The sequence below is a fragment of the Colletotrichum phormii genome (assembly GCF_030913505.1).
Source record: "Colletotrichum phormii strain CBS 102054 chromosome Unknown BDP81scaffold_25, whole genome shotgun sequence".
NCBI lineage: Eukaryota > Fungi > Ascomycota > Sordariomycetes > Glomerellales > Glomerellaceae > Colletotrichum > Colletotrichum phormii.
In genome coordinates, this window is record NW_026851467.1 from 272,970 (window position 1) to 297,519 (window position 24,550).

The window sequence follows — 24,550 nt, forward strand, 5'->3', positions numbered from 1 at the left end:
AAGCACAATTGAGGAGGAACTCGACATTGAGGATTGGCCTGGTAGCTGGTGAGCGCCCTCGTTGTTGTCAAATTCCACGGGAGCGAGTGTGAATGAGAGCATGGTGCTTTTGTAAATGAGCCCTGTACGTTTCGGTGTGGCTTTGGTCATGACTTCATGGCGAGTTTGTTGTCCTTGGCATTCATATTGTACCGCTGGCGACGAGTTCACGCTTGATGGCTGTTTATATAACTAGTAATGCAAACCTTGTAATTGTTCAGCTGTTCTTGTGTACCCGAGTTTAGTCACTTGCCGACCTACTCTTAGTGTAAGCGAACCAGATTTTTCATCTATTTCCGTTCACCTGTAAGCTAGTTTCTCGAATGAGATTGTTCTCAAAGGCTTATTGCAATAACGAATGTTCTGACTAAGTGTAGCTATGGTCTATATCCACTTACAAGCCCATTCTATTGCATTACCCCTGGCCGAGTTGTGAACGATTGACAAAACAACAACATCTGTCATCTGACAGCTCTCGATACCGCTTTACACCGCAGTCGAGGATACGCGCTCGTGTACTGCAAACGAGCCATACGTGCCACCTTTTACTCTTGAGCTGTCCGTCCCGGTGATGACAGTTCCCAGAGCACTCTGCTCCGACATTGGCACATAATCGCCAAACAGCTCATCCATCTGCTCGAGCGTGCGGCCCGACGTCTCGGGGTAAAAGAAGTAGTAACACAGCGCCGCTATGACGTTGAACACGAAAAATACGTAAAAGAACTTGAACCCGACGGCCGTGAGAGCCTGCGGCGAAAAGGAGACGAGGATAAGGTTGATGGTCCAGTTGGTAAACGTCGTGAGCGCGTTGCCGAGGGCGCGGATCTCGAGGGGGAAGATCTCGGCTGGGTAGACCCAGGATATGATCCCCAAGGGTGTGAAGAAGAAGCCAAAGACAAAGTTCATAGCGACCATGCTGCGTAGTTGGTCTGCGTTGGAGCGGTCTAGGTACTGGAATTGGACGGCGTTGACTAGGAGTGCGGCTGCTAGCCCCACGGCGGAGGCGATGAGCGGTCTTACGCGGCCGATGCGATCGAGCATCCAGAGACCGACTGTGTTGTATATGATGCCCAACGCGCCGTTGATGCCGATTATCATGAGGGAGGTCTGAGTTCCGATACCTAGGAGCTCGTAGATTCGGGGACCGAAGTAGTTGATTACATTAATACCAGAGAGCGGGGAGAAAGCCTGGACGCCGCAGCCCAGGAGGAGACGTTTCCGCCAGGAGGGCTTGGTGATGATGGCTTTCCAGAGGTTGCCGTTCTCGCGGAGGGCGGATTGGGTGCGGACGGCGTGGCGGATCTCGTTGTATTCTACGTCGACGGCCTTTTCGTCGACGCCGACGCGGAGTTTGTCTAGGCTGAGGCGGGCTTCGGCGTAGCGGCCCTTTTCGACGAGCCAGCGGGGGGATTCTTCGAGGAAGTAGATTCCTGTTGCGATGACTATGCCGGGGATGCATTGGAAGGCTAGTGGGAAGCGCCCTTTTGGTATGTTAGCCTCATACGCCCTGGTAGTTCACCAAACGGGTTCAACAAGCTGAAGCTTGAGGTAGAGAGAGAGGTATAGGAAGAGAAAAGAACCAAGGAAGAAAAGGCTCACATGAGAAATCATTCGTCACAAATGAACACCCATACCCCAACCACTGCGCAACCAGGAACCCCCAACTAAGCATCCATTGTAGTAGACCCGACAATTTCCCACGATGTCTCGCCTGCGCGAGTTCCGAGGCGTACATTGGAATCGTAGACGTCAGCATACCGACCGCAGTCCCGCCAACGAACCGCCCGACAATAAGAGCGACGAGGTTCTCTGACCCGGCCTGCAGCGCGGAGCCCATGATGGAGATGAGCGAGCCGAGGAACACGGTGTTGCGGCGGCCGAGCCAGTCGGAGCAAATCATGTTGATGATTGTGCCGAGGATGGCGCCGCCTTGGAAGGCGGAGACGATGCCGGCGGCGACGGCATCGGAGGGGTTGAAGTAGGATTTGAAGGTTTGGAGGGCGATTGTGGAGGTGATGATGCCCGAGTCGAAGCCGAAGAGGAAGCCGCCCGTGGCCAGGAATGCGGCTGACCAGAGGGTTACATGGCGGCCCATAGTAGCGCGGGACTATATGGGTGGTAGTAGTAGAGGAGGTAACACAATGCCTCACGTCTAGAGAGGAGTTGGTGTGTTGTCAGTTGGTCTCGATGTAACCGATTCCCTGAAATGGATAGCTTGTGTGGATGGGGGGCGAAGCGTTGTAAGTGAGTTGGTTTGTATCATACAAACGGCTCAAGTTGCCAACGTCGTATCTTGGCAACGGCTTGTCTTGTCTACTCTTCCCCACGAACAAGCAAAGAAAGAGGTGAAAGGAGAGAGAAAGAACCAAGAGGAAAGTAGACGTAGAAAGACGTATGAGAATTCGGATGCATTTCTAGAAAGGCCTGTGCGATAGCTGGGCATGTTCGGAACGCAACCTCCCAGCTATAAGGTAGGTGAATGACGGCGGGAAGTGGCGGGCGGGAGCTTATTGCGTAAGTCGTCCAGTCTTTTACTCCCTTGAGAAGAACGAAAAGGGAGGGCAGTAGAGAGGTAGGGGGGCAAGGAGAGAGAGAGAGAGAGAGAGAGAGAGAGAGAGAGAGAGAGAGAGAGACGGATAGAGGGTGAGGTGTGAAACTTTTCGCGATAGGATTTCCCAACATAGTACAACGTTGAACCGACGGCCGTTGAGAGAGCTGCGAGCTTTTGCTTCCGTTCTGCTTCACTCTTGCTCCATGCTTCCTTCTACGCGCACTCTGTAGCAGGACAAGGTTAGAGTTCCCGGTGCCTTTTCTTCTCTCCTCTAGAAAGCCCAGCGGCCGATATTCCTGCAACCGCACAAACGAAGACGCGCAACGCAAGTCTGTTTCCTGTACTTCCCGCCCCGGCTCCCCGCCGCTTGAAACCGTCACCAAAACGTAAATCTTGCGATGATTATCATATGCTTTTCCAACACACACCCCGTCTCCTGTCTCCCGTCCTCCGTCAGCCTGTCCATCTCTATTGTGTTCCGTGTTTCCTAACCTTTATAAACTCACATGTCTTCCCGACGTTGCGTTCCAAGGTTCTGGTAGCCAAGGTATGGACTACTTTCCGGCTCACAATGTTTGGGGCTGAGCCAGCCCAACCCAACCTGCTTCCCATCCGCCCGCTGCCCCCGGGGATGGATGGATTGTCAAATACTTTGGGCCGTCGCTGGCATGCCGCACCCTGTCTCGTTACCCCGGCTCGCCCAGTATTGCCCAGAACTCTACCCTGTCCTCCATGTGGTCTTTTCACACTAAAACATTGTACTAAAACATTGATGTTTCCTTGTCAAAAAGGCTGCCTTTTTCGGACGCATGGACTCGGGCGAAAGAACAGACGATGACGCACTTGGTTCCGGGCTTTTCCTCAAAGATGGAGGGGGGGGAGAGCTTCGCTGTCGCTGCTTCAACACAGACCATCATGTCCCGAAATAGGCGAAAAATGCAATACTCGCCCATTGGATTGGTAATCAGAGTTGGGGAGCATGACTCTTGTCATAGCTTCAAGTTCGGGCAGCTCCATGTTCTACTCGTCAAATCGTTGATTCATGTAACTAGCTTGAGGTAGGCGGGTTATATATACAGCCGAACCGGGACAATCCGCCCAACTATCCTCACAGCTACATCCTAGCCTCGCGGGTTTCCCAGCTCGCGTTTCCCCGTCTTCCCCCCCCCCCCCTCCAGCTCGCAACGTTTCTACGCGCTAGGCTCGGCCCACTCGTAAGTCGAAGCTTGCGGGACGCCAAAGTTGGGCGTGCCGTCCGCGTTGGCGGTGATGGGCTGGACCATGACATAGCGGCTGTCGTCACAGGCGCCGTTGGCATTCGCCGTGGCGTGGAAGGTGATGTACGTCTCCGTCTCGTCGGGGCTGCGGAAGAAGCTGTTGTGGCCCGTACCAAAGTTGCCGTTGGTCGCCGTCAGCTGGCACCCGTTGCTCTTTGTCCAGGCCGAGGGGGAGGACGGGTCCGTGACGCCGTCCCACTCAAGCAGGGCGACGCAGTAGTCGGGCGTCCAGCAGTAGTTGGCCGAGTAGGCGATGTACGTCTTGCCGCCAAAGTAGAGGCCGTAGAAGCCTTCCTGGACGGGGACCTCGCTCTGCTCCCAGGGTTGGTCGGGCTGGGAGATGATGGTGATGTTGGGCGAGGCGGAGATGTAGTCGTCGTTGAGCTTGCGGACGCAGGCGGACTGGTTCGGGACGCCTGTCATGCACGAGTAGACAAAGTAGTTGCCCCAGTCGTTGAAGCGGACGGCGGTACCGTCGAGGGACCAGTCGTCGGTGACACGGCCCGCGTAGGACCAGTCATCCCAAGGAGAGGCGCCGCCTAGAGTTCGATTGTAAGCATATGTTCCTTATGGTGACTACACGGCACTGTACTTACCCTGCAAGACATGCATCCTCTGGCCATCCAAGTTACCGTCGTTACCGGCGGTGTAGTAGAGGTACCATCTACCGTCAAAGTAGTGGATCTCGGGGGCCCAGACGCTGCAGCATCGCGTCGGGTTCGAGTCGGAATAGATGACCTTGGGCGTGGCCGTCTTCAGCCCTTCAATCGTCGTGGCACGCGCGAGCTGTAGGTTGGTCCACTCGGTCGAGATGAAGTAGTAGTACCCATCGAACCACGAGATCTGAGGATCACCGCCTCCGGGATTGCGGATGGGGTTGGTGTAAGCGGCCGCCGAGCCGAGGAGGCTGAAGAGCCCCAGTGAGGCGGAGACGATCTTAGAGAACAACATTGTGTGTTCCGTTGCTGGTCCTGACTGGAAGATGGTGCCTTGCTTCAGGATGCTACATGATGCCTTCCAATGGGGAGCTTCACGCGTCTATATAGTCCCTGAAGCCGTGACATTGACGGATATGAGGTCGCAGCGAGACTGCCGACATCATCACTTTCCCGAGCGTTCCTGGGGTAGATCCACGCGGGAAGACATATTGGTGGCATGGTGCCCCCCCCCAGTGGATGCTGTCAAGACAAGATGCTCGATTGTAACTGGAGCGCTTTCTGCCACAATGTCGAAAGATGCTCGAGTCAAGAGAAACAGCCAGGGACGATCCGGCAGCAACCCAAAGTAAACCCCATCAATCATTCCATCTCGGTGCTCGGTTCGGGCAAGACAATACTCAAACTGCGGAGAGGCCAAGACCAGCTAACGGGCGAGGGCACCCGATGTCGACGTTGACTACCGGTACCTTGCTCGAGAGAGGTCATACCGGATTGGCGCGCGAAAAGAACAGAGAGCAACGGCCGGCGGAGATGGCGGGGTAGTGAACGAAAGCTCGCACTAGCAGACGAGCCAAGATTTCTCTCCTCTCTCTCCAGTTTCTCCAGTTTCTCTCACTTGGGCCATCGTGTCCGGGGGTTGGTGCCACCGTTGTTACTTTAATCTGTGGGGTTCGTCCGGTCATTGTCACCTAGGAGGCCTGCGAGAATCCTAGCATCTCCCACGACATTGTTGTTGACCCGTATTCTGAGAGCCGGAGATATCAGCGTCAGACCAGCCTAAGGTTGAAGCAGTGTAATTTGACTGAAGTGATGTACGGCTAGCCTCCAATCAGATCCATAGAGTTGTCAGTAACACCATGTTGCACGCAACCTTCCACAAGAGTGCATTTGCTCAGATAACTCAACACTCGATCACTCTTTTCTCACATTGCATTGACGTCCTCATCTTCCCTGGGCGAACCATGATGGAGATCATATTCAAGTCATTGAGTAAAGTACCTTGAATATTCACCAGCTCGAACGCCAGACAATCACCAGGGCACGATTTGTGAAAATGACACCATTGATACAATCAGTCTCTCTGTGCATTAATACAATAGGCTGTGGTGATATTGCATGGGTCCGCTGCTGACCGCACAATTTAATCTCTTAAACAAGGTACTTAGTCAGATAGGACCTGGTCATCATTGCCTTCACGTCCGTTACGGTGCCTTTCCCGTATAACTAGAATTTACCGATGAGCCCAAGTTATTGATTCTGCTCCGTGTTTGACATGCGCAGCATTCGATTCTTCAATCTCGGTCTCAGCCCTGGAATCGGACCTTGCAGTCGGCTAGGGCCGGAGTCTCGTGGTGACTGCATGGAATTGGTGAGCTCACACGCTAAGCCACATGGGAAGGAATTAGATCTGAGACATTGATCAACAAGACTCCCTCAAGGCGCGATTATTGCCCCAAGCTCTGGTAATGATAGGAAACTCGCAGCAAGCGAGCTTCCGCTCCCGTCTCCCATGACATCACATAAAAACCCTTCAGCATGTGAGTATTGCTTGAATCCCTGGTTTGGGTGCGCCTTTTGAAAATCTGATGGGTTTCGGAATAGTAGGATTGCTGGTGTCGTCACTCGAGGTTCTCATTGGTCTCTTGGCGTTGGGGGATCTACGAGTCTACGACTTGTATGGAAGCGGTCCTTTGTTGTCGGCGGTAGATCAACGATCAAACACATTCGTCGATGACTGCGGGAGGAAGATTTGAAGAGTATTATGTCATGCTGTATTTTCAATCTCATCATAAAAGTTAATAATTGGCATCTTCCCGGATTATGAACTTGGGCGAAACTCAACGAATCCTACTAAGACTTACTGGCCATTCCATCAAACACTATGACATATCCGCACGCCAATCAAGAAGCTCTCAAGATCATTCTCACGAAGTCGAATCGTTTCAAGCTTCGTTTCAATGAAATCGACGACAGGCTAGGTGCTATCGAATGCTCTGTGGTATCTGACGCCAGCACCAGCCTTCCAAGCAGCCCATCGACCCGACAATCCGTATCAAGCTGCATATGTACACTCTGCGATATCCCTCGGCCGCTTTTCCAAGAAAGTGACACCCCTCGGCAATGCTCTGCTTCGACATACAGAGCCTCAGTTGAGACTACGCCGCCGCTTCGAATTCGACGCTTGCTCTGAGTTGGCTCCTAGAATCTCAGAGGAAGAAGTCATCTCTCACGAAACTGATGTGGAGGGGATAATTGACGACTATTGTGATGCTCAATCAGTATCAGTTTACCCTTCGCGTTCGGTATCACTCTTTTCTTTTACCCCTCGCGAAGCGAGGCCGAGCCGCGATGCCCCCGATATTCCCTCTCTGCGATACGAAGACTTGATGATTCATGCCGAGCAGATTTCGTACTCAGAATCAAGTAGGCGGAGCAGAAGGAGCTCGGCGACTGGAACCTTCTCAGAACCATACGACTTGCCTAGCACGGCTCGGACTTCATTCACTCAGGGATCATGGGCTGGCAGCAGGCGAAGCTCAACCACCGATATCTTTAGCAAAATGAGGGGGTCTCTTCGACGCGCAGGTTCTCTGAGACACAAGGAAGGCCTAAAGACAGAGAACAGAAATGCAGATGCTCTAACAGGGACGACACAAGACCCGTCTGTTGCTGCAAAAACAACTTTCATGAGTCCTGGGGAACGAGAAGACGTCTTGCGTGTATACCAAAAGGCACAGAGAAGTGCCAAAGCGTGCATCGCCTTTGGCCAAAGGTTCATGTACAGAGTACGAAAACGCATGGTGAACATGTCAGCAATCGAAAAAGCTTGATTATCTAACAAAAGTGTGCAAAGCATATGCATCAGTCACCCTTGGATCTTGGTCAGTGATCACTTTGAAGCGCAAGGGTCTGGTAAATGATTCGGACCTCGGCTCCCGGGCTCACCATTCTTGGTCTTCCCGGCAACGCCGTCGGAGCAGTGTGCCCTTTGAGGAATAGGAAGTTATCCTGATGATACTTGTTTGTACCAAGAAATGACTGTCAACTGCAGCACGTGGGCTCAGCCTTCCAGCGACTCCCATTCTCAGTGGACTCATTCTTGCATGTACTTTGTTACTGACTGGTCTGATCAGTCAGAGCAAGGTATGACAGTAAAAAATGGAAAATGGAAAATGGATTCCGTTTTCATTGTGATGTTCCATGGCCTGTCTCGACACAAACTTTAAATCGCGCTTGAGGTCTTTCCCCTCGGATGCCGCGGCAATCAACCAAGCAAAACCCAGCCTGCTTGTTGTCCCTGTCAAGCGCGATGAAATCTTCGCCCAAACAACCCGTCTGAGCGCAGAAAGAAGGTGGCATCTGCATGGTTGACACGAGGGTTTTTAGGCAGCAAAAGTGTAATCAGTCCAATGGGCCGTACAGAAGTGGTGGTGGGAAGTCTGAATGTACTCTGTCTTTCATTTCTGCGGGGATTTGGGCCATGGATTCGACCCCCTCAAGTAGCATAACCTGCTGCCCAGCCTAAAATAAGGTTAGTTACATCGGTGGTTCGCAATCTGCAAGAGGGCTTGATTGAACGTCGTTGCCTTACTGCAAAATGATGAATCATATGGCAATGAAGCATGCTGGCGGCAGGGAAAGCAATCTCGTATCGAATTACTGACCAGTCTCCGGTTCTATTTCCGAGCCTGCAACCGTCTCGATTGGGTGGATTGACAAGGTTGAAGTGCTTCGCCATGCCACCCTCGCGAATTGCATCCTCGACTGTTGGCCACGGGAACCCACCAGTACCAGTGCCGATGACGAAAGCTTTGTTGTTGTGCTTGTGGAATGGATGTTGAGATGTGACGTTGGCACCGTTCTCGAAGATGACGTCCACGACGGTGCCGTTCTGGAGCGCACCACCTTGGGTGTTGTCTCCGTAGGTTGTCTCGCCACGTGATTCCTCATCCCATAGCAAGGGTGGAAGCTGCTGACGGAAAGCCTGGTGAGGACCGATGTTCAATGCCCAGCTGCTAGGGCCCGTCATGTTGACGAAGAATCTCACGGTGTTGTCTGCCTTTGGTGGAGGAGGTCGTGCAGGATAGGGTGCAAGCTTGGTCTCACCCATGGCTACGGATGATGACGAGATAAGAGTTCCGTTGAGATGAACCCAAGACTTTGTGTTGGGGACCTCCTGCTTCACTTCGCTGCCTTGGTCAGGATAACGAAGGATTTCGAAGCCCTGAATGACTTGCTCTGGACGGAGCGATGTCAATCTGATGGCGTAGTCCCCAGGCTTCTGATCGAGACGTATAAGAATGCTACGTAAGTCTTGTTAGCAGTCCGTTGTGATGCAACGCGATTGTCAATCGAGTGTCTTCCTCCCCTGATGCGCTCTCCAAGGTTACAATTGGCAGCATGGACCTTCTGAGGGCGAACAAACTCTCTATCAGCAGCAATAACGTAGAACTCATGCTCGTCCACGCTGATTTGCAGCTCATGGTGCGCTCCAGAATGGATAAAGTTGATCCAGATTCATTCTTCGCCGCTCTCAGCTTCAAATATCTCCAGATCAGCAAAGGTCGCCTGGCAAGTCTGTTCGTTTGCGTATTCTTTCTGGCCATTTTGAGGTGAACAACCAAGAGAGTTTCTTCCTGGACCTCCCACCGCATCAATCAGTTCTCTTGGATTGCACACTGTCCTTCCCTTGCCATTGAGAACGATTGAGTTACTACACCACGGAACAATGCCAGTATCCCAGTACATGATCAGCAAGATGTCCATGGGTTCGGCATTCCAATCGCTGATGACAACATGCTTTGGATGTTTCTCAGCTCGCTTCATGCCCTCAATATCAACTGGCGATGATGATATCAGCTCGTAAGGTCTTGGCCTCCAAGCAGCAGGTGCGATCCATATTGGCCCTCGCATGCCATCGGCAAACGCAGGTCCAAAGTGGCCATGATAGAATTAGCTCCCGTATTGTTGCTGAACTGTAAAGCGGTATGTGTAGGTATCTCGAGGTTGAATGGAGTGTTGTGTTACGCCGAGGACTCCGTCATTCCTGGGTCGGTCGATTTGGTAGATGCCATGCCTGTTGTAGTAGTAGTAGTAGTAGTAGTGGTGTTTTACATCATCAGGGACAGGTGCCCAGCTATCTATGTAACTAAGCTCCGATCAACCAGAGCGCCCTTTGGGCATATGATGTGCCGTGCCGCCATTATAGCGTACGACAAGTCAGGCAGTCTATAATGTACACTTTTCTTCTCGTGCCTAGAGCAGTGGAGTTTAGTATCTAATCCCCAGGGTCCGTTCAGTTCCAAAAAATGCCATGCCTGTTTGTGTGTAAGTCTAGGTAGGATGAGAGATCACAATTGTGGATTGAATGGGGAACACATACCAGTGCATGGTCGTTTCAAAGGCCAGCTGGTTGTCCAAGAAGACCTCGACTTCGTCGCCTTCTTCCGCTTCGATGAGGGGCCCTGGTGTCTCATTGTTGATAGCAAAGACAGGTCGGCCATGTCCATCTCCAACGTCCCATTTGTTCGTGATGGTAAAACTATACCGTCTCGTCTGAGCTGCCAGGCTCACGCCGGCGAGCAAAGACAAGATTGCGCACTTCGCACTTCGTAAGAGCTGCCATGACTGTCTTCCTGGCCCGAAGAGAAGCAGAGGAAATCGCTCAAAAGACTACCCGGCACTCCTCTTTACGGTGCCCAAATTGACCTCTTTTACGGCGTTCTTCACGGGTCGGACTTCTGTCGTCCAGGTATCCCTACAACTATCCGATGCAACCGTTAGAATTTACCGAGTCAGGGGTACCAACCCGCTCTCCCGCAACCTAACGCAAAGGAAACCTGTTCGACATGCTTCCAATCGGTTGGAGTTTACGGAGTGCAGGCGGAGTGTCACTTTAGAGTTCAAGCAGCATATCTGCCCCGTTCTTCGAGGCCCCTACGCTCGGTCGAACCTCCCAATTATCGTGAGGCTCCATACAAATCGGTTGCAAACCCCTGGCAGACCTCAAAGTGCCGAATCATGATCAATGCAATGCTCTACGAAACAGGGTCGTGCCCCTTTGCCACAACACCTTCGGAAAAGCTACAACGTTGCAAACTCGCGGTCCGAAGGACAACGGCAAGACCTAGCGTTCTCGAAGGGGCGATTAGTAGTCAGAAAACTGACTACCGGATTACGAATCTGACTCAGGGCGGGAAGAACCCCATGAAATGTTGTATCCTAAGTCCGCGGCCGCCATGGTCCACGTGGTTGTTATTGTCGAGTTGCCCAGGCCAAACCCCCTTTGCCTTCTCTCAAGTCCCGCGAGTTAGAAATCTCCAAGGCCAACGCGAAAATGGAGTCAAAACAACACTTACTTGAGCCAGCACAACTCGGCGTTTCTCGAGGGAAGTCGAAGAACCGTTACACTCGGAGCATTTGGATCTCTGGCCTGTCCACGCTGTTTCTCCTTGCTCTTACTGGACCGTGGAGAAACGGGTACCCGCTCAGCGGGCTGCTCGATAGCTGGGGCCGCCACCAACCCCCCAGTGAACAAGACAGACTCACGAGAGAGTACACGCTTCAGTCCGGATTGAGATGGATGAACCCAGGTTTGAGCCAGGCTTACTAGCAGCCCTATGGCACTAACTGGCATGGAATTAGACGGTGGTCGATGGAGATTCATGTTTGTTTGCAACGGACAGACACCTTGTCCCACGCTGTACGCTGAGGAGGGTGATCTCGTCGCATTGACAGTCAAGAGCGACGTCTATGCTCAGTCTTCCATTCACTGGTTAGCATAACTCCCCAAGCTTCGCGCCATTCTCTGATCTGATATTGAATCATCCGAATAGGTCTGGCATTGGGCACAAGGCGTAAGTGTGAAGGCATCTCCAACAATGCTGTCTGGTCACAGCAACCAACTCATTCCTTCATAGAACCGGAAGCTGGAACGACGGCACCGCTGGAATATCGCAGGTTCGACCAAACTCACTGGCTCACATGGACAAAGCTTACATAAACATGATAGTATCTTATTCTTCCCCGTGGCAACTTCACAAGCGTAATTGACACGAATGGCTCTTGGGGCCTCAACTGGTACGCTGAGCACACAACTGCGGCGTCTGCTGATAGGTCCACGCCTCTTCCTACGTCGCACACTCGATCTCCCGGCTGCTTCATGTTTCTTCTGTTCTTCACGTGCTCTCTTTCCCCTTTTCTGTTTTCCTTTTCAGGCGAACTCTCCGCAAAAACATCATCTTACCTCGACCTGACATTGAACACTAGGGCTTGTATGGTATGGTCTATGTAGCGCCAAGCCCATCTCGACTTCGTCCCTACCGTCTCATCACCGAAGATGACATCGAGCTACGAAATATTATGGAGACCGAGAAGCAGGTGCGGCATCTCGCCATCAAGAACCACCAACATCGAGACACTGGCTGGAAAGTGCTTCGCATGCGCGCTGAAGGGTCAGAATTCTATTGCTATGATTCAATTCTCGTCAATGGTGAGCAAGTCAACTCCCATCACAGCTTTTCATCACTAACTTGGGCCGTGCCTTGAAGGTAAGGGCCGTGTGCACTGCCGCCAACCGGGATACGAGCAACTGGACGGACTTCGCCTCGATGAGACAGGTTGCATCCAACCACCTGGTCTCCCCGAAGAATCATGTACTCCAAGTGAAGCGGATTATGAGGTTCGTAGTGTCTGAATATCACAACACGCCAGCCATGATGATGCTGATTATAGTTCAAGATCATTGGAACGGAAGGCAGAGCTTACATCATGTTGAACTTGATCAACATTGGCTTCGAGCATTCCGTCATGGTTTCCATCGACAACCACAAGCTGACTGTAGTTGCGAACAACGGTGGCTTTGTAATTCCCGAAGAAGCCGATGTAAGTAATAACACATGACTTCGACAATCCATGCGCAAAAAGCTTACAACATATGATAGGTTGTTTACGTACCTAGCGCTGGAAGGCTTACCGTTCTGGTGAGACTCGAGGCAGAGCCCGGAGACTACGCCATGCGTATCTCGTCCACAAGCCAGATGCAGAACCTGCAAGCCTACTCAATTTTGAGATACCCAGTAAGTCTACCGTTCAACAACCCAAGTACAAGCTGACTCGGCGGACGTATTAGGCTAGCCGCAGACCTATCTACGGTGAGCCGATGAAGGTTCCACAGCCAGCTTCAGTCGACGACGTTTGTGTTTTGCCTGATGGTTCTACAAACCAGGGCTGCAAGGCTGTCCGTTCCATCTCGCTGCCGGTTCTCAAGCATCGCCCAAGGAGGCTCATGTGCCAGAGTTTTACCTCAATGAGAAGCCTTGGCAGCTATTCCGCTCGTCTTTGATGACTCTTCTATTCCAGGGAGCCAACGAGTCTGGTTCCCAGGAATCTCTTGGCAAGCCCATCATTGAAGGTATCCCACTGGGCTCCGTCGTTGATCTCATCATCGAGAACAACCTGAACGACACGGTACCACTCTACAAGCATGCAGATCCTGCCTGGTTACTCGGCGCACAGCCGAACGCGAGGTTCTCGCACAAGAGCGTGGAAGAGGCTCTCGTAGGTGGTAACCTCCTATCCAACAACCTCAACCTCAAGTACCCTGCCCTCGTAACAGTCCATGACCTCCCTCCTCTTGGATGGAGCGTCTTACGATTCAAGGTGACGGCAAAGGCCGCTACTATGATTCATGCTGTGAAGCTTAGATACTTTGCGGTAAGTAGTCTCTACTCCTGCATCACTGTTCGTGTTAACATCCAGACTGACAAAATCGTGAACCTTAGCTGGGCATGTCTGCGCCGATCATGGAGGGTATCCTGAGCAGTGACCCTGCAGAGTTTCCCGAATCGGCCATCAACCGCCCACATGTGGAATTCGAACCGAAGAACGATAGTGTATTCGGCTAGAGTATGCCTGAATGCTTGGAGATCGAAGAAACGCAAAGTCTGTCGCTTGTATCGTCTTGTTGGTCACTTTCCATTGCAGGTCTAAGCTGGCTACTTTCGGATCCCACCGAGTTGCCGTCCGGTCCGAACGTGGGATGGCAAGGATGGTGCGAAACATCGGCAAAAGTTGAAACGGCAACATGATCAAATTGGAGACAACAAGACACAAGAAGGAAACGGCGCAGCCGACGCTTTTAGACCATCTCTCTAGGCTGCCCTGGACTAGAGAAACTGTTGGTATCACAGGCGTGATACATTTCCTCATGAGGGTGTACTTCGGCAACAATCACGTCGATGTCCGTGATAATTGCTGTTGTTCTTCTTCTTCCTATTTACATTGTGGGCAGGGGCCGATCGAAGTAGGTGGGGACGGCCTGGGTGGTTGCCCCACCTTAACCGGCCGTGATGACTAAGCCGGTTGTCCCACTTTGCCCAGGGCAGGCGCCAGCCAGCCCACGATACCTGCCCATTGCTCCTTATCAGCCTTGCCGTTCCGACAGAAACACCTATTAAGCTTGCGCTGTTTACGGACAATTAGTGAACAAGGTAGTGACTTGCAGCTGTGTAATATTTAGCGTAAGACTTTTTGGTCTCAATTATTGTTGACCATGTGTCAACAGAGTTCGTCGGATCTCTAAGCGAACAGACCGAAACCGTTGTCGTCTGAAGTTCATCCCTGCTGGAACAACTAGCTCACATCACAACCGCAAATCTGCGATAGTGCCTTTGCGGAGTCATTACTATGCCCTCGTACAAATTACCTGTCTTGGCCTTCTGACGTTGCATCTAGATTCAGTAACCTACCTGTTTTCTGTTCTCAAAGGCTTCGTCGACCATATTTTCCTACTCTAGTTTGTCTTGGCAGGTCCAAGTAGATAAAACTCTAGTTATTCTTACTCTATCTAGTAACTCTACAGTCAGGAGCATAATCATCTTCCTCTCCACAAAACACATCAATTTTCTAAACAAACCCCACACTGTGTGAAGTCACATTCTCTTTAACACTGTATACACAAGAACTTTGGGCTAGGGACTTGTAAGCCAATAGTGGGGCTGGTGGAGTCTTCGTCGTTCCATGGCTGAACCTGCAACCTATGTTGGATTCCACAGATCTGGGCAGTTGCGTCATTTCGATCCGCACCTGATCGCAAAATAACATAAAAGAATCCAGCAGGAAGACGACGATGACTCTCAAGTCTAAACATTAGAGATAAAAGGGTTTGTCTTCCCAGACCCTTCATGTGCCACGCTATGAGGGAGTAAACTGGACCCTTATGGGAATGCATGCTGTTCATGATTATTGCACACTTATGCTATCATCACATCATTCTACAATCTGGATGACACGCCCCGATGAACAGCCGATGAACATTACCGAGCCTCTTGTAGCTGATGAAACTGGTCGGTACTCCCTTGGGAGCCAGACAACGCTCTCGTTCCCTTTCATGATCCATGTCTTGTCCAAATTCAGGCCAATTCCGTAGATAGCGGGTAATAACACTATTTCCTTAGGTGAAGGCAATCCACTTTCCTCGAAGTCTGTGAGCAGGTCTAATACTCCGAAATCAGTATATAGTTGCGTGTTGGATAACGGGTCAAAGGAAAGACTTTGAGTCCGCCCTTCAAGTGTCTGGCGGTGCGCCCCCGTGGCCGCGTCCCAAAGCCGTACCGTCGCATCGTCTGACGCCGACGCCACCACCTGGCCGTCCGGCGAGAAGGCCACGGCCCTGACCCAGTCGCTGTGGCCCTCAAGTGTCTGGCGGTGCGCCCCCGTGGCCGCGTCCCAAAGCCGTACCGTCGCATCGTCTGACGCCGACGCCACCACCTGGCCGTCCGGCGAGAAGGCCACGACCCTGACCCCCAGGCTGTGGCCCTCAAGTGTCTGGCGGTGCGCCCCCGTGGCCGCGTCCCAGAGCCGTACCGTCGCATCGTCTGACGCCGACGCCACCACCTGGCCGTCCGGCGAGAAGGCCACGGCCCTGACCCAGCCGCTGTGGCCCTCAAGTGTCTGGCGGTGCGCCCCCGTGGCCGCGTCCCAGAGCCGTACCGTCGCATCGTCTGACGCCGACGCCACCACCTGGCCGTCCGGCGAGAAGGCCACGGCCCAGACCCAGCCGCTGTGGCCCTCAAGTGTCTGGCGGTGCGCCCCCGTGGCCGCGTCCCAGAGCCGTACCGTCGCATCGTCTGACGCCGACGCCACCACCTGGCCGTCCGGCGAGAAGGCCACGGCCCAGACCCAGCCGCTGTGGCCCTCAAGTGTCTGGCGGTGCGCCCCCGGGCGGTGCGCCCCCGTGGCCGCGTCCCAGAGCCGTACCGTGTTGTCGCCCGACGCCGACGCCACCACCTGGCCGTCCGGCGAGAAGGCCACGGCCCTGACCCAGCCGCTGTGGCCCTCAAGTGTCTGGCGGTGCGCCCCCGTGGCCGCGTCCCAGAGCCGTACCGTCGCATCGTCTGACGCCGACGCCACCACCTGGCCGTCCGGCGAGAAGGCCACGGCCCTGACCCAGCCGCTGTGGCCCTCAAGTGTCTGGCGGTGCGCCCCCGGGCGGTGCGCCCCCGTGGCCGCGTCCCAGAGCCGTACCGTCGCATCGCCTGACGCCGACGCCACCACCTGGCCGTCCGGCGAGAAGGCCACGGCCCTGACCCAGCCGCTGTGGCCCTCAAGTGTCTGGCGGTGCGCCCCCGTGGCCGCGTCCCAGAGCCGTACCGTCGCATCATCTGACGCCGACGCCACCACCTGGCCGTCCGGCGAGAAGGCCACGGCCCTGACCCAGCCGCTGTGGCCCTCAAGTGTCTGGCGGTGCGCCCCCGTGGCCGCGTCCCAGAGCCGTACCGTCGCATCGCCTGACGCCGACGCCACCACCTGGCCGTCCGGCGAGAAGGCCACGGCCCAGACCCAGCCGCTGTGGCCCTCAAGTGTCTGGCGGTGCGCCCCCGGGCGGTGCGCCCCCGTGGCCGCGTCCCAGAGCCGTACCGTGTTGTCGCCCGACGCCGACGCCACCACCTGGCCGTCCGGCGAGAAGGCCACGGCCCTGACCCAGCCGCTGTGGCCCTCAAGTGTCTGGCGGTGCGCCCCCGTGGCCGCGTCCCAAAGCCGTACCGTCGCATCGTCTGACGCCGACGCCACCACCTGGCCGTCCGGCGAGAAGGCCACCGCGAAGACCGATTCCGTGTGGCCCTCGAGCGTCTGCCGCAGCGCATCCCAATCAGATTTCACGCCGTGAACATGAGGCAGATTCGGGAGGCATTGATTCCAAAATCTTTTCCGGACTTTACTTGCGACTGGACAGAATAGCATCAACGCTACATAAATTTGAAGTGGTGTCCGGTCAATCATAGATGCAAAATTAGCAACGACGTTGTTTGCATCTGTGATGAACTCCATCAGTTCTGCAGTTATATTAGGACACTGCTGAGAAGGGTTAGCCTAAATTGAAGATAAGAAAACCTTCACTCACCCGGCACATGCTGAGAAGCTGCTGAATTGCGGTAGCACCGTCCCAGATCTTACCCAGAAGTGCCAAGACTTCTAACCAATGGAGGAGGTGCGTGGTGAGGAATACGTAAACCTCATCTCCTAAAGACCCTTCGCTTTTTTGTAAGTGGTACACCCAGTAAAGGCAGGCATAGCGGAGATCGGCAGGGATATGTGTATTCATCACTTCCTTGTCGATCTCATCTCGTTGTACGTCTGGCTTTTGAGTACTGCAGATATCTCGCCTGAGTCCCTCTTTCATACGCTGAATGCATTTTGCCGCTAGCGTAGCGTGTGTTGGTGCAGCGAATACCCCGTAGTCACGATGACTTGAGCCCTCAGGGTTAAGCAGGAAGTCACTAAAAGACTTATGCAGGAGCGTTACGGGAGTATCATGGTCGCGAGGGACGCTGAGGACAGAACGTAGGTGATGGAGCCACGGAGTAACTCGACGTATAGGGATGCCAAGCAAGGCCGCAATCGCTTTAGAGGGCAGAGGAGAGGCGACCAGTACGAGAGCTCCCAACAGATTAAATAATTCCGTTCGGCGATCTTCAGCCAGCGGCTTTGGTTTTTCATCGGTGTTGTAGCTGCCGAATAAGACGTAGTGGAGAATTGGCCGGTAAATCTGATCGAGCTGGGGAGTGTCGCTGTCGCTTGGATGAAACCAGAGGTCTAATTGGTCGACTGGATCTTCTCGTTTATCTGGATCATCGATGAAGCGACATAGAGTTGCTGCATAAATGAATAGTGGTGAGGGCGTTGTTGATAGATGAATCAGACGACCGAGTTGTTCTTCAGCCGGCCAAGTCTCCTGGATCTCCCACTTAGCCTTGATACTCGCAAATCTCTGTTTGAGAAAGATAGCAACATCAGTCCGTGTTTCGACTTGATAGTCCGTCTCTAGATCAAGACTTCGAGGGCAAATGCCACGAAAGGCATCCGCTATATGGAGGGTAGACCTGCTTGTCACCAATACCCGCAGGCGCACCGTGCTGACGGTACCTAGTTTGGCAAGTAGGTTCAAAACCAGCCCTAGGTGACCAGGGCGCTCGCACTCGTCCAAAGCGTCAATGATGATAATCTTAGTCAGTCGGCTGGTATCGAGGGATAGATCTGCCAAGGGGCGCCACAGGAGTTGGCTGAACTGGTTTTCGAGGCTCTTGCTTTCCACTGCATCTCTGTTGAGACCGCTGAGAGACTTCCGAAGGCAGCCTCTAAAGGCAGGGATGCCCTCAGACAGCTGCGCGGCAAGGGTGGAAAATAGCCGGGTAGTGTCATTGCGGCCCTTTTCTCCCCTTTTGAAGAAGTAACCAGCAACAAGTCGTTTCTGCTTGGCCCAAGAGTCTGTGATTGTCCGCGCAATAGTGGACTTCCCGGTTCCTGCTGGACCCACAAGCCAGAGCAATGGTTCGCCAGAGTCATCGTCCGCCCAATTGTAAATCGTCTCCTGGATGCGTACTCGAGTCCCGCTCTCACATCTCGGGCCGTCTTGGAAGTCCCCACTGTCGTAGCGCGCTTCATTGACGACAGCAAGGTCTAGGGGGCGACTCTCGGATTCTTTACTACTGTACATCAGTGAAGGTTTGCATTCGAGGATAGCGTGACAAACATCAGGAGCTCAAGTTGCTCTTTCGATACATCGCGGTGTTCCCTCGAGACATTGAGATGATCGTTCGCGATCGAAAGCAGCGACTGCATATCGTTGTAGTGTTGTTGCGCTGCCTCGCTGATGGCTTTCAGTGTCTTCCCCGAGGCAATCAAGTGTAGACGGTTTGATTCCTCCCCAACAGCGTGCTCCTGTTGCTCGATCTTGCACAGCATTCCTTCCCATTCGTCGTGCTGAATCACGTCCCGAACCAGCGATTTAATCCACTCTCTGTAGAATCGGAGAACGGTTTTGATCTGGAACTCAAGAACGAATCGGTAGAGTTCGACGATATGGCCGTCGAATTCCGCCTTGAGCTTCGGTTTAACTATGTTTTCCGGCCACAGAAGACTTTCAAGTTCAACATAGTATCGTAGGCGACAGGTAACATATATTAAGCCATTGCGGTTGGAGTCCTCTGCCGCAATTGGATTGGTGAAGACTGGTAGCAAGACACACACACCAGCCCAGGCAAGGGATGCCTCAGGAGACACCTTGACAGCCTCATCAACAAGGCCCTTCATAGTCAGCACAAATTCAGCAGTCTTTTGAACCTGATCCCTCAAAACAAACTCGTGCCCGAATATGGTATACTTCGTTCGCTTGTCGTCGGCGCGTCGTAGGCCACGGTCGGTGATGGTCTTGAGTTGAGCACAACGCTTGTCAGGATCAGTGTCGATTCGGTTGTCGTGTCGGTATTCGCCATCGTACTGACGAAGTAGTCCTTGCATTTCGGGTGCGCTAGGCTCTGGATAAGAGTTAGGATATATGTGTAACGTCGCAGTAGTGTATCCGGGAGGCATACCTGGCTCCTCTAACTCTTGAGACAGAAGTATCTCGTATTGCTCCACCAACTGTGCATCTTCTTCCCGCAGAGCCTCGTAAGCACGACTCCATAGCGAAGGCACGTCTTCTGATGGTCGGGGTATTGTTTGTGGGAGCGATGTGATGGGACGCGCTGTTGGACTTGGGGCTCGACCAGGCGTCACGAAAGCTAGTGTTTCTGTAGTTTGAAGAGGTCGAGAGAACGAGCTTTGGGACACGGCAGCTACCGAGGCGCTGGCTTCTTCGAACGATGCTGGCGTCGAGGGGGATTGGTCGTTACGGGCGGTAGGCTCACCCGTTTTGCTGCTCCCATGGCGGAAGAAGCCCTTCAAACGCTGGAGGGGTTTTGAAGGGCTCATGACGGACCGTAGACTTATTGGGATCAATAGCAAAAAAACCTGATCAGGGGAGTATTGACTTTGTTTCCAGTAAGATCAGGAGTGCTTGTTCACGATGAGGGGTCGACCAGGCTGTGGTCATGCAGGCTGGCGCCTCTTGGTGCAATGGCACAGCCCATAGGCTGACATGGATACGTAACAACCCATGGCTGCGGCTATACGACTTTACTCTCTACAGAGTTCGACCCTTTTCAATAACTCAAAATCCTAGCGTTAAAGGGAAGCTAGGAAACAGCTCGCAGAGGTGATGCAAGACGTCGTGATATTAGACTTTGTAGCTTGAGATTTCAGAGACTTAGCCATTTTGATAAGGGCGGGGCGGGATCGACGGAAACGCACTGAGGCTTCGGAGTAATGTTCCTCCGCTCCGTGCCATATCTAGCGCGAGCTGGCGCACGTGGCAGTGGAGACTTTGACCAGAGAATGACTAAGCTAGATCACGTGTATGAATAGGTACTTCGATAACCCAGCTCAAGTAGCGCGTGAAGCGACTTACACTGTCGCTGTGGAGCATCAGACATGGATCTTGGCAAGGTACTTAGGCTACTTCCCGATACCTAAATCAAAACATAATCACAGCTAATGTTGGATTACTACAGCTGCTTTTGCGGCCAAAATTGGACTTTTTAACCCGTTTAAAGTATTTTACCGTAACGAAATGTCGCTTCCATATATCAAAGACTGATTGTTTGTGCTGAAAGCGGAAGAGACATTTGCACCAAACTGTATTACACCGCTCCACCAACGCCAAAATGTTAATCGCCAACGTCGCCTCGGTTTTCTTGCTTTTCTCCGGTCTTTCTGCCGCCGTACCAAGCCCCATACTTCCGCAGGCGAATGACAACACCCTGGAAATCCGTGCGTCGAAGGATGTCAATCCAGCAGCCGTCACTGGCACCACATGCACAGACAAGGCCGCGTAAGTCAGCATCCACCACATGCTGTACACTGAGATGCACTTAAAGTTCTGAAGCTAAAGAGTTCCTTTAGCAAGATTGATACCCACGACATGAACGTTGCTACACTAGCTATCTGCGGTGGCATAGCAGGGTCCATCCAGAAGTGCGGCGGCGCACCAAAGAGCACCACGGGGGTATCGGGAACCGCCAAATTTACCTTGAACCCAACTGCTTCTGGAGCCACCATCAACGTCTCTAAAGGCCGCTGGGAAGGGTGCATTCGAGCTGCGAGGGCCACTTGCCCTAGTGGTAGTTTCAAGTCAACCTGCAAAGGAGGCGCAAGCACGGGGGATGTCGCCTTCACGCTCACGAATCCATAGATATTGTTCTAATTAGATCATGAACTACCTCGCCTAGTTCCGAAGCAAATTGAAGCATTTAGTTCCGAGTCCTTACTTGCCTGGAAGATGTTGGGTCTCTCAGGTTATTGCAAACTTGTCCAAAATGTTGACCTGGTTTCTGCCGCTGTCGTTGGTGATGATGCTGTGGTGTTTCTGATCGTCGGGGCCGTGCTGTGTGGCGCCTACATAAGCCCAGCTTCTGCTTAGCGTTGTGTCATGTTGGCGATAATGAAAGGCTGGCCACTTGAGGCTGGGAATAGAGCCGAATGAGATTACATGTATGTTACACTGTGCCCTTGCCATCTGGCACCAACAGTATTCCGCTGGCTCCTGCCTCCATCTCACAGACTCAAATATAGGGAGAACTTGGGTCTGGGCTGAAGAGCTCTATCCAAATTCTAGATCCACTTGGTTTATGAGATTTCCACAACGCCTGCGTGAACGGAGCAGCAGCGAGAATAATCGCGACACAAGATCCTGTGGGATGCCGAAGAATCAAGCTGTATTTCGTGGCGATGTGTTAAGAGTGAGGCAGAGAACAAGTTCTGCCGTTCCACTAACTCGTGCATCCTGGGAACCAGAAGTCAAGTCTGAACAGGCGCCAGTAGGCTACAATCACTTATGGACCTCAAGGCTCAAAGATGTATCAATAATCATTTAGATTTAATGGCGAGGTACAAGTGAATGTTCCGACAGATTCTGAATGTATCAGCGCTATTTCTAGTGGACATGAACTTCACGTTGGCGGCTTTGGAGTGCGCCACGACCAAGATACTAAGGTAAGGATACTAGGAAAAAATGAAATACTACCAAAGCTCCGTGCTTGATGAGCCCCTAGAATTGTTGTTTGTGGTCAAAATTAGATCCTTGACCTAAGTAGTTGTGAGGAGTTCCAAATTTCAGTGAAGCTGCAAGCACTTGGCTTCATCACCGTAACTACGCAAGGTAATACTGAAAGCGAAAGTTACCGCCTTACCAATCTCTTGTCATTTACAAACAGGACTTGGCACAATAGACGTAAGGACCGAGGATTGGGGTCAATCAAGTTACGTTGCACCGTTATTTCCGACTTGGCAATCACTAAACATCAACAATCGCAATTAGCAAACAAGCATACTGACTTAGTCCAATATTTTTCTTACGTGAATCGATATGAGATCTCGTGAAGAACCACAACAATTCTCGCCATTCTAGATTTCCAGTCGAATGGAAAGAAACCGAGAAAAAAAGAACACTTTAACAAAGTTCCTTTGGTGAAGATCCTCTCCCACAACCCGTAGCAAATCTAGCCGACATTTGAGCGGCTTTGCTAGCTGACATGACTCGATAGAGTTTAAGTTGCCATCACTACTTAGAGTGTTCGCGATCAGTTGCCATTCTAGGTCCAGTTGTCCTTTGGCTCTTGGACCTGCGCATGTCAGGTATCGACTAGAATAACTCCATGCTCCCAATCTCGCTCCCGTGTCAAAAGTCAGTTTGTTGTTTACTGCGAAGGCTCTCTCATGCTCTCGATTGATATCGAGTTGCTGCTGATAGAAACTACTAGGGATATGGGCTTAAAAGGCAGATCAAAGTCACAGCGGTGCTCAGGGGCGCTGAGTGGCGCCGTGCCACAAACGGTCCGTCGTATTGCAATGCGATAGCGAAGGTGCGGAAAAATAGTCGCCTGTGTTACGGATACCATTACCCAAGAACTCGGGAGTATTGTGTAAACTACCTTAACCATAAAGGCTCAGGGGAAGTTTCCGAGTACTTTAAATCACTTTAAATCATTTGCGGATATATTGCCGCCAATCATGATGGAAGGGCGCAGGGAAGCGTGTCAGAGAATAATGGGGTCCATGTGGGATCTTTTGACTAACGCATTTTCTGTCAGCGTTTAGCGAGTGGCACGTTACGGAGTACGGGCACTATGGTTGAGTGGGATGAGGCCATCGTCTTTGGTACTTGTACTCCATAGTATCCAGACGCTGTTGGGAGGGGGCACCTTGACATTCGGAGAGAACGAGATCATCGTCATTTCGAGGTGTGGGATTTGGCGGAGAAATTCAATATCGCCGTCGTTGACATATCGACTCCCTCTTTGAAACACCTTTTGATCTTTGTCTTCCCTTGGAAAATGAGATACTACTCTGCTGCACAGCACACCAGCGCTCTACAGCAGCAAGACGCTCGACTAGACAGAAATGTATGATCATCTCGCGAGCTTCAAATCCATCAATCATGAGATTCCTACTAAACTTGTGCCTCCCGGGTCTAGGGGTAAGACTGGGGTATTCTTTTTGAGGTGATCGATGCAGGGAACAACACGAATAAGGCCAGCGAGGGGCCAATACGCAACAGCGTTGATTGGTGTATTCTGCCCGCCGTTTCATCGCAAATTGCCAGCACTTTCTAAACAACACTGAATCGAATCCGGCGTGGTGTAGTGGCATACACCTGGCAAGGCCTCTGGAGCCCAGAGGTCGCTGGTTCGATTCCAGCCGCCGGCAACTGCTTTAACTACCTGTGGGAAGGGTAGGGCAGAGCCCAATGCGGGGCCTAGGACCCTTTCCGGGCCCTCGCCAGGGTTTTCTCATATCCACACCCTCCGACCAAGAAAAAGTGGATATGCGGCGAGTACACGTCGTCAACCAAGTACTGGGGCAGGAATGGTCTTGTACAAATCAGAACATGTACGAGGGGCCTGTTTCGGCAGGCCGCCCTCTCCAGACATATCCGGCCTTAAGCCGCAAAAATTCAAGAATGGAACTGGGGCACCAGCGGGAACCAGGGACAGATAGAACGCATAGTAGCCATAAGGCACGATTTGGAGGACGATTTGAACTGTATCTAGCAATAGTTATAGGGCGACGGCTCTCCACGCCATATACCCTTCGGGAGGTCGGCCGCAAGGGCGGCTGCGCCCTTGCCGCCACGGCGTTAAATATAACAAACAAACAAACAAACACTGAATCGAACCCCCATGAACGGGCCCAGTCTCAACTAACATGGGCCAGCGCGATCCGCCTTCCAACACCAACTGCGAACGGAGAATACAGGATTCCGCCCTGTGGGCTCTGGCCAGGCGGGCTGTATCCGTAGATCACTTGGTCACTGTGTGTGTGTTTGCCAGCTTTGCATCATACGTCTTGGCTCGAAGAGGAAACTGTTG

General features: G+C 52.6%; 6 protein-coding genes and 1 pseudogene across 7 annotated transcripts; 3 read left to right on the forward strand and 4 right to left on the reverse strand.

Moving 5' to 3' along the window:
- Positions 1-525: 525 nt before the first annotated feature.
- On the reverse strand, positions 526-2,134 carry BDP81DRAFT_330584 (general substrate transporter; the record flags this gene model as incomplete). The annotated part of the gene is made up of 2 exons (XM_060585412.1): positions 526-1,520; positions 1,639-2,134. The coding sequence occupies 2 exons, from the start codon at positions 2,132-2,134 to the stop codon at positions 526-528; spliced, it is 1,491 nt and encodes a 496-aa protein (XP_060440179.1).
- Positions 2,135-3,780: 1,646 nt separating this feature from the next.
- Positions 3,781-4,818, reverse strand: BDP81DRAFT_330362 (glycosyl hydrolase; the record flags this gene model as incomplete). Its single annotated transcript, XM_060585393.1, has 2 exons — positions 3,781-4,406; positions 4,464-4,818. The coding sequence occupies 2 exons, from the start codon at positions 4,816-4,818 to the stop codon at positions 3,781-3,783; spliced, it is 981 nt and encodes a 326-aa protein (XP_060440180.1).
- Positions 4,819-8,207: 3,389 nt separating this feature from the next.
- BDP81DRAFT_464750 (laccase TilA) lies at positions 8,208-11,472 on the reverse strand (the record flags this gene model as incomplete). The annotated part of the gene is made up of 7 exons (XM_060594188.1): positions 8,208-8,327; positions 8,398-9,119; positions 9,197-9,295; positions 9,425-9,665; positions 9,783-9,882; positions 10,189-10,413; positions 11,165-11,472. 7 exons carry the CDS (start codon positions 11,470-11,472, stop codon positions 8,208-8,210), a joined length of 1,815 nt encoding a protein of 604 aa, XP_060440181.1.
- Positions 11,426-13,711, forward strand: BDP81DRAFT_464751 (Cupredoxin; the record flags this gene model as incomplete). Its single annotated transcript, XM_060594189.1, has 11 exons — positions 11,426-11,580; positions 11,642-11,662; positions 11,726-11,765; positions 11,818-11,921; positions 12,107-12,297; positions 12,356-12,486; positions 12,546-12,689; positions 12,749-12,883; positions 12,937-13,044; positions 13,086-13,520; positions 13,589-13,711. The coding sequence occupies 11 exons, from the start codon at positions 11,426-11,428 to the stop codon at positions 13,709-13,711; spliced, it is 1,587 nt and encodes a 528-aa protein (XP_060440182.1).
- A 980-nt stretch (positions 13,712-14,691) lies between these two features.
- BDP81DRAFT_383228 (uncharacterized protein) lies at positions 14,692-20,346 on the reverse strand. Its single transcript, XM_060586929.1, has 5 exons — positions 19,679-20,346; positions 18,838-19,621; positions 17,209-18,790; positions 16,755-17,162; positions 14,692-15,449 (listed from the first exon to the last, which is right to left on the reverse strand). The coding sequence occupies exons 1-5, from the start codon at positions 20,055-20,057 to the stop codon at positions 15,075-15,077; spliced, it is 3,528 nt and encodes a 1,175-aa protein (XP_060440183.1). The 5' UTR covers positions 20,058-20,346; the 3' UTR covers positions 14,692-15,074.
- A 399-nt stretch (positions 20,347-20,745) lies between these two features.
- On the forward strand, positions 20,746-21,436 carry BDP81DRAFT_357797 (uncharacterized protein). The gene is made up of 2 exons (XM_060586342.1): positions 20,746-21,015; positions 21,087-21,436. Exons 1-2 carry the CDS (start codon positions 20,849-20,851, stop codon positions 21,373-21,375), a joined length of 456 nt encoding a protein of 151 aa, XP_060440184.1. The 5' UTR covers positions 20,746-20,848; the 3' UTR covers positions 21,376-21,436.
- Positions 21,437-23,810: 2,374 nt separating this feature from the next.
- BDP81DRAFT_t304 lies at positions 23,811-23,888 on the forward strand (annotated as a pseudogene). The gene has a single exon. The product of its transcript is annotated as a tRNA-OTHER (tRNA).
- The last annotated feature ends 662 nt before the right edge of the window (positions 23,889-24,550 follow it).

Excerpts from the sequence above, each read along its gene's own strand:
- BDP81DRAFT_383228 (XM_060586929.1), bottom strand. The coding sequence starts at position 20,057 with ATGAGCCCTTCAAAACCCCTCCAGCGTTTGAAGGGCTTCTTCCGCCAT. Across the intron at positions 18,791-18,837 it reads GAGCAACTTGAGCTCCTGAT|TAAAGAATCCGAGAGTCGCC; the intron begins GTTTGTCACGCT and ends GATGTACAGTAG. Across the intron at positions 15,450-16,754 it reads CCTTCTCGCCGGACGGCCAG|GTGGTGGCGTCGGCGTCAGA; the intron begins GTGGTGGCGTCG and ends CCGGACGGCCAG.
- BDP81DRAFT_357797 (XM_060586342.1), top strand. The coding sequence starts at position 20,849 with ATGTTAATCGCCAACGTCGCCTCGGTTTTCTTGCTTTTCTCCGGTCTT. Across the intron at positions 21,016-21,086 it reads ACATGCACAGACAAGGCCGC|CAAGATTGATACCCACGACA; the intron begins GTAAGTCAGCAT and ends GAGTTCCTTTAG.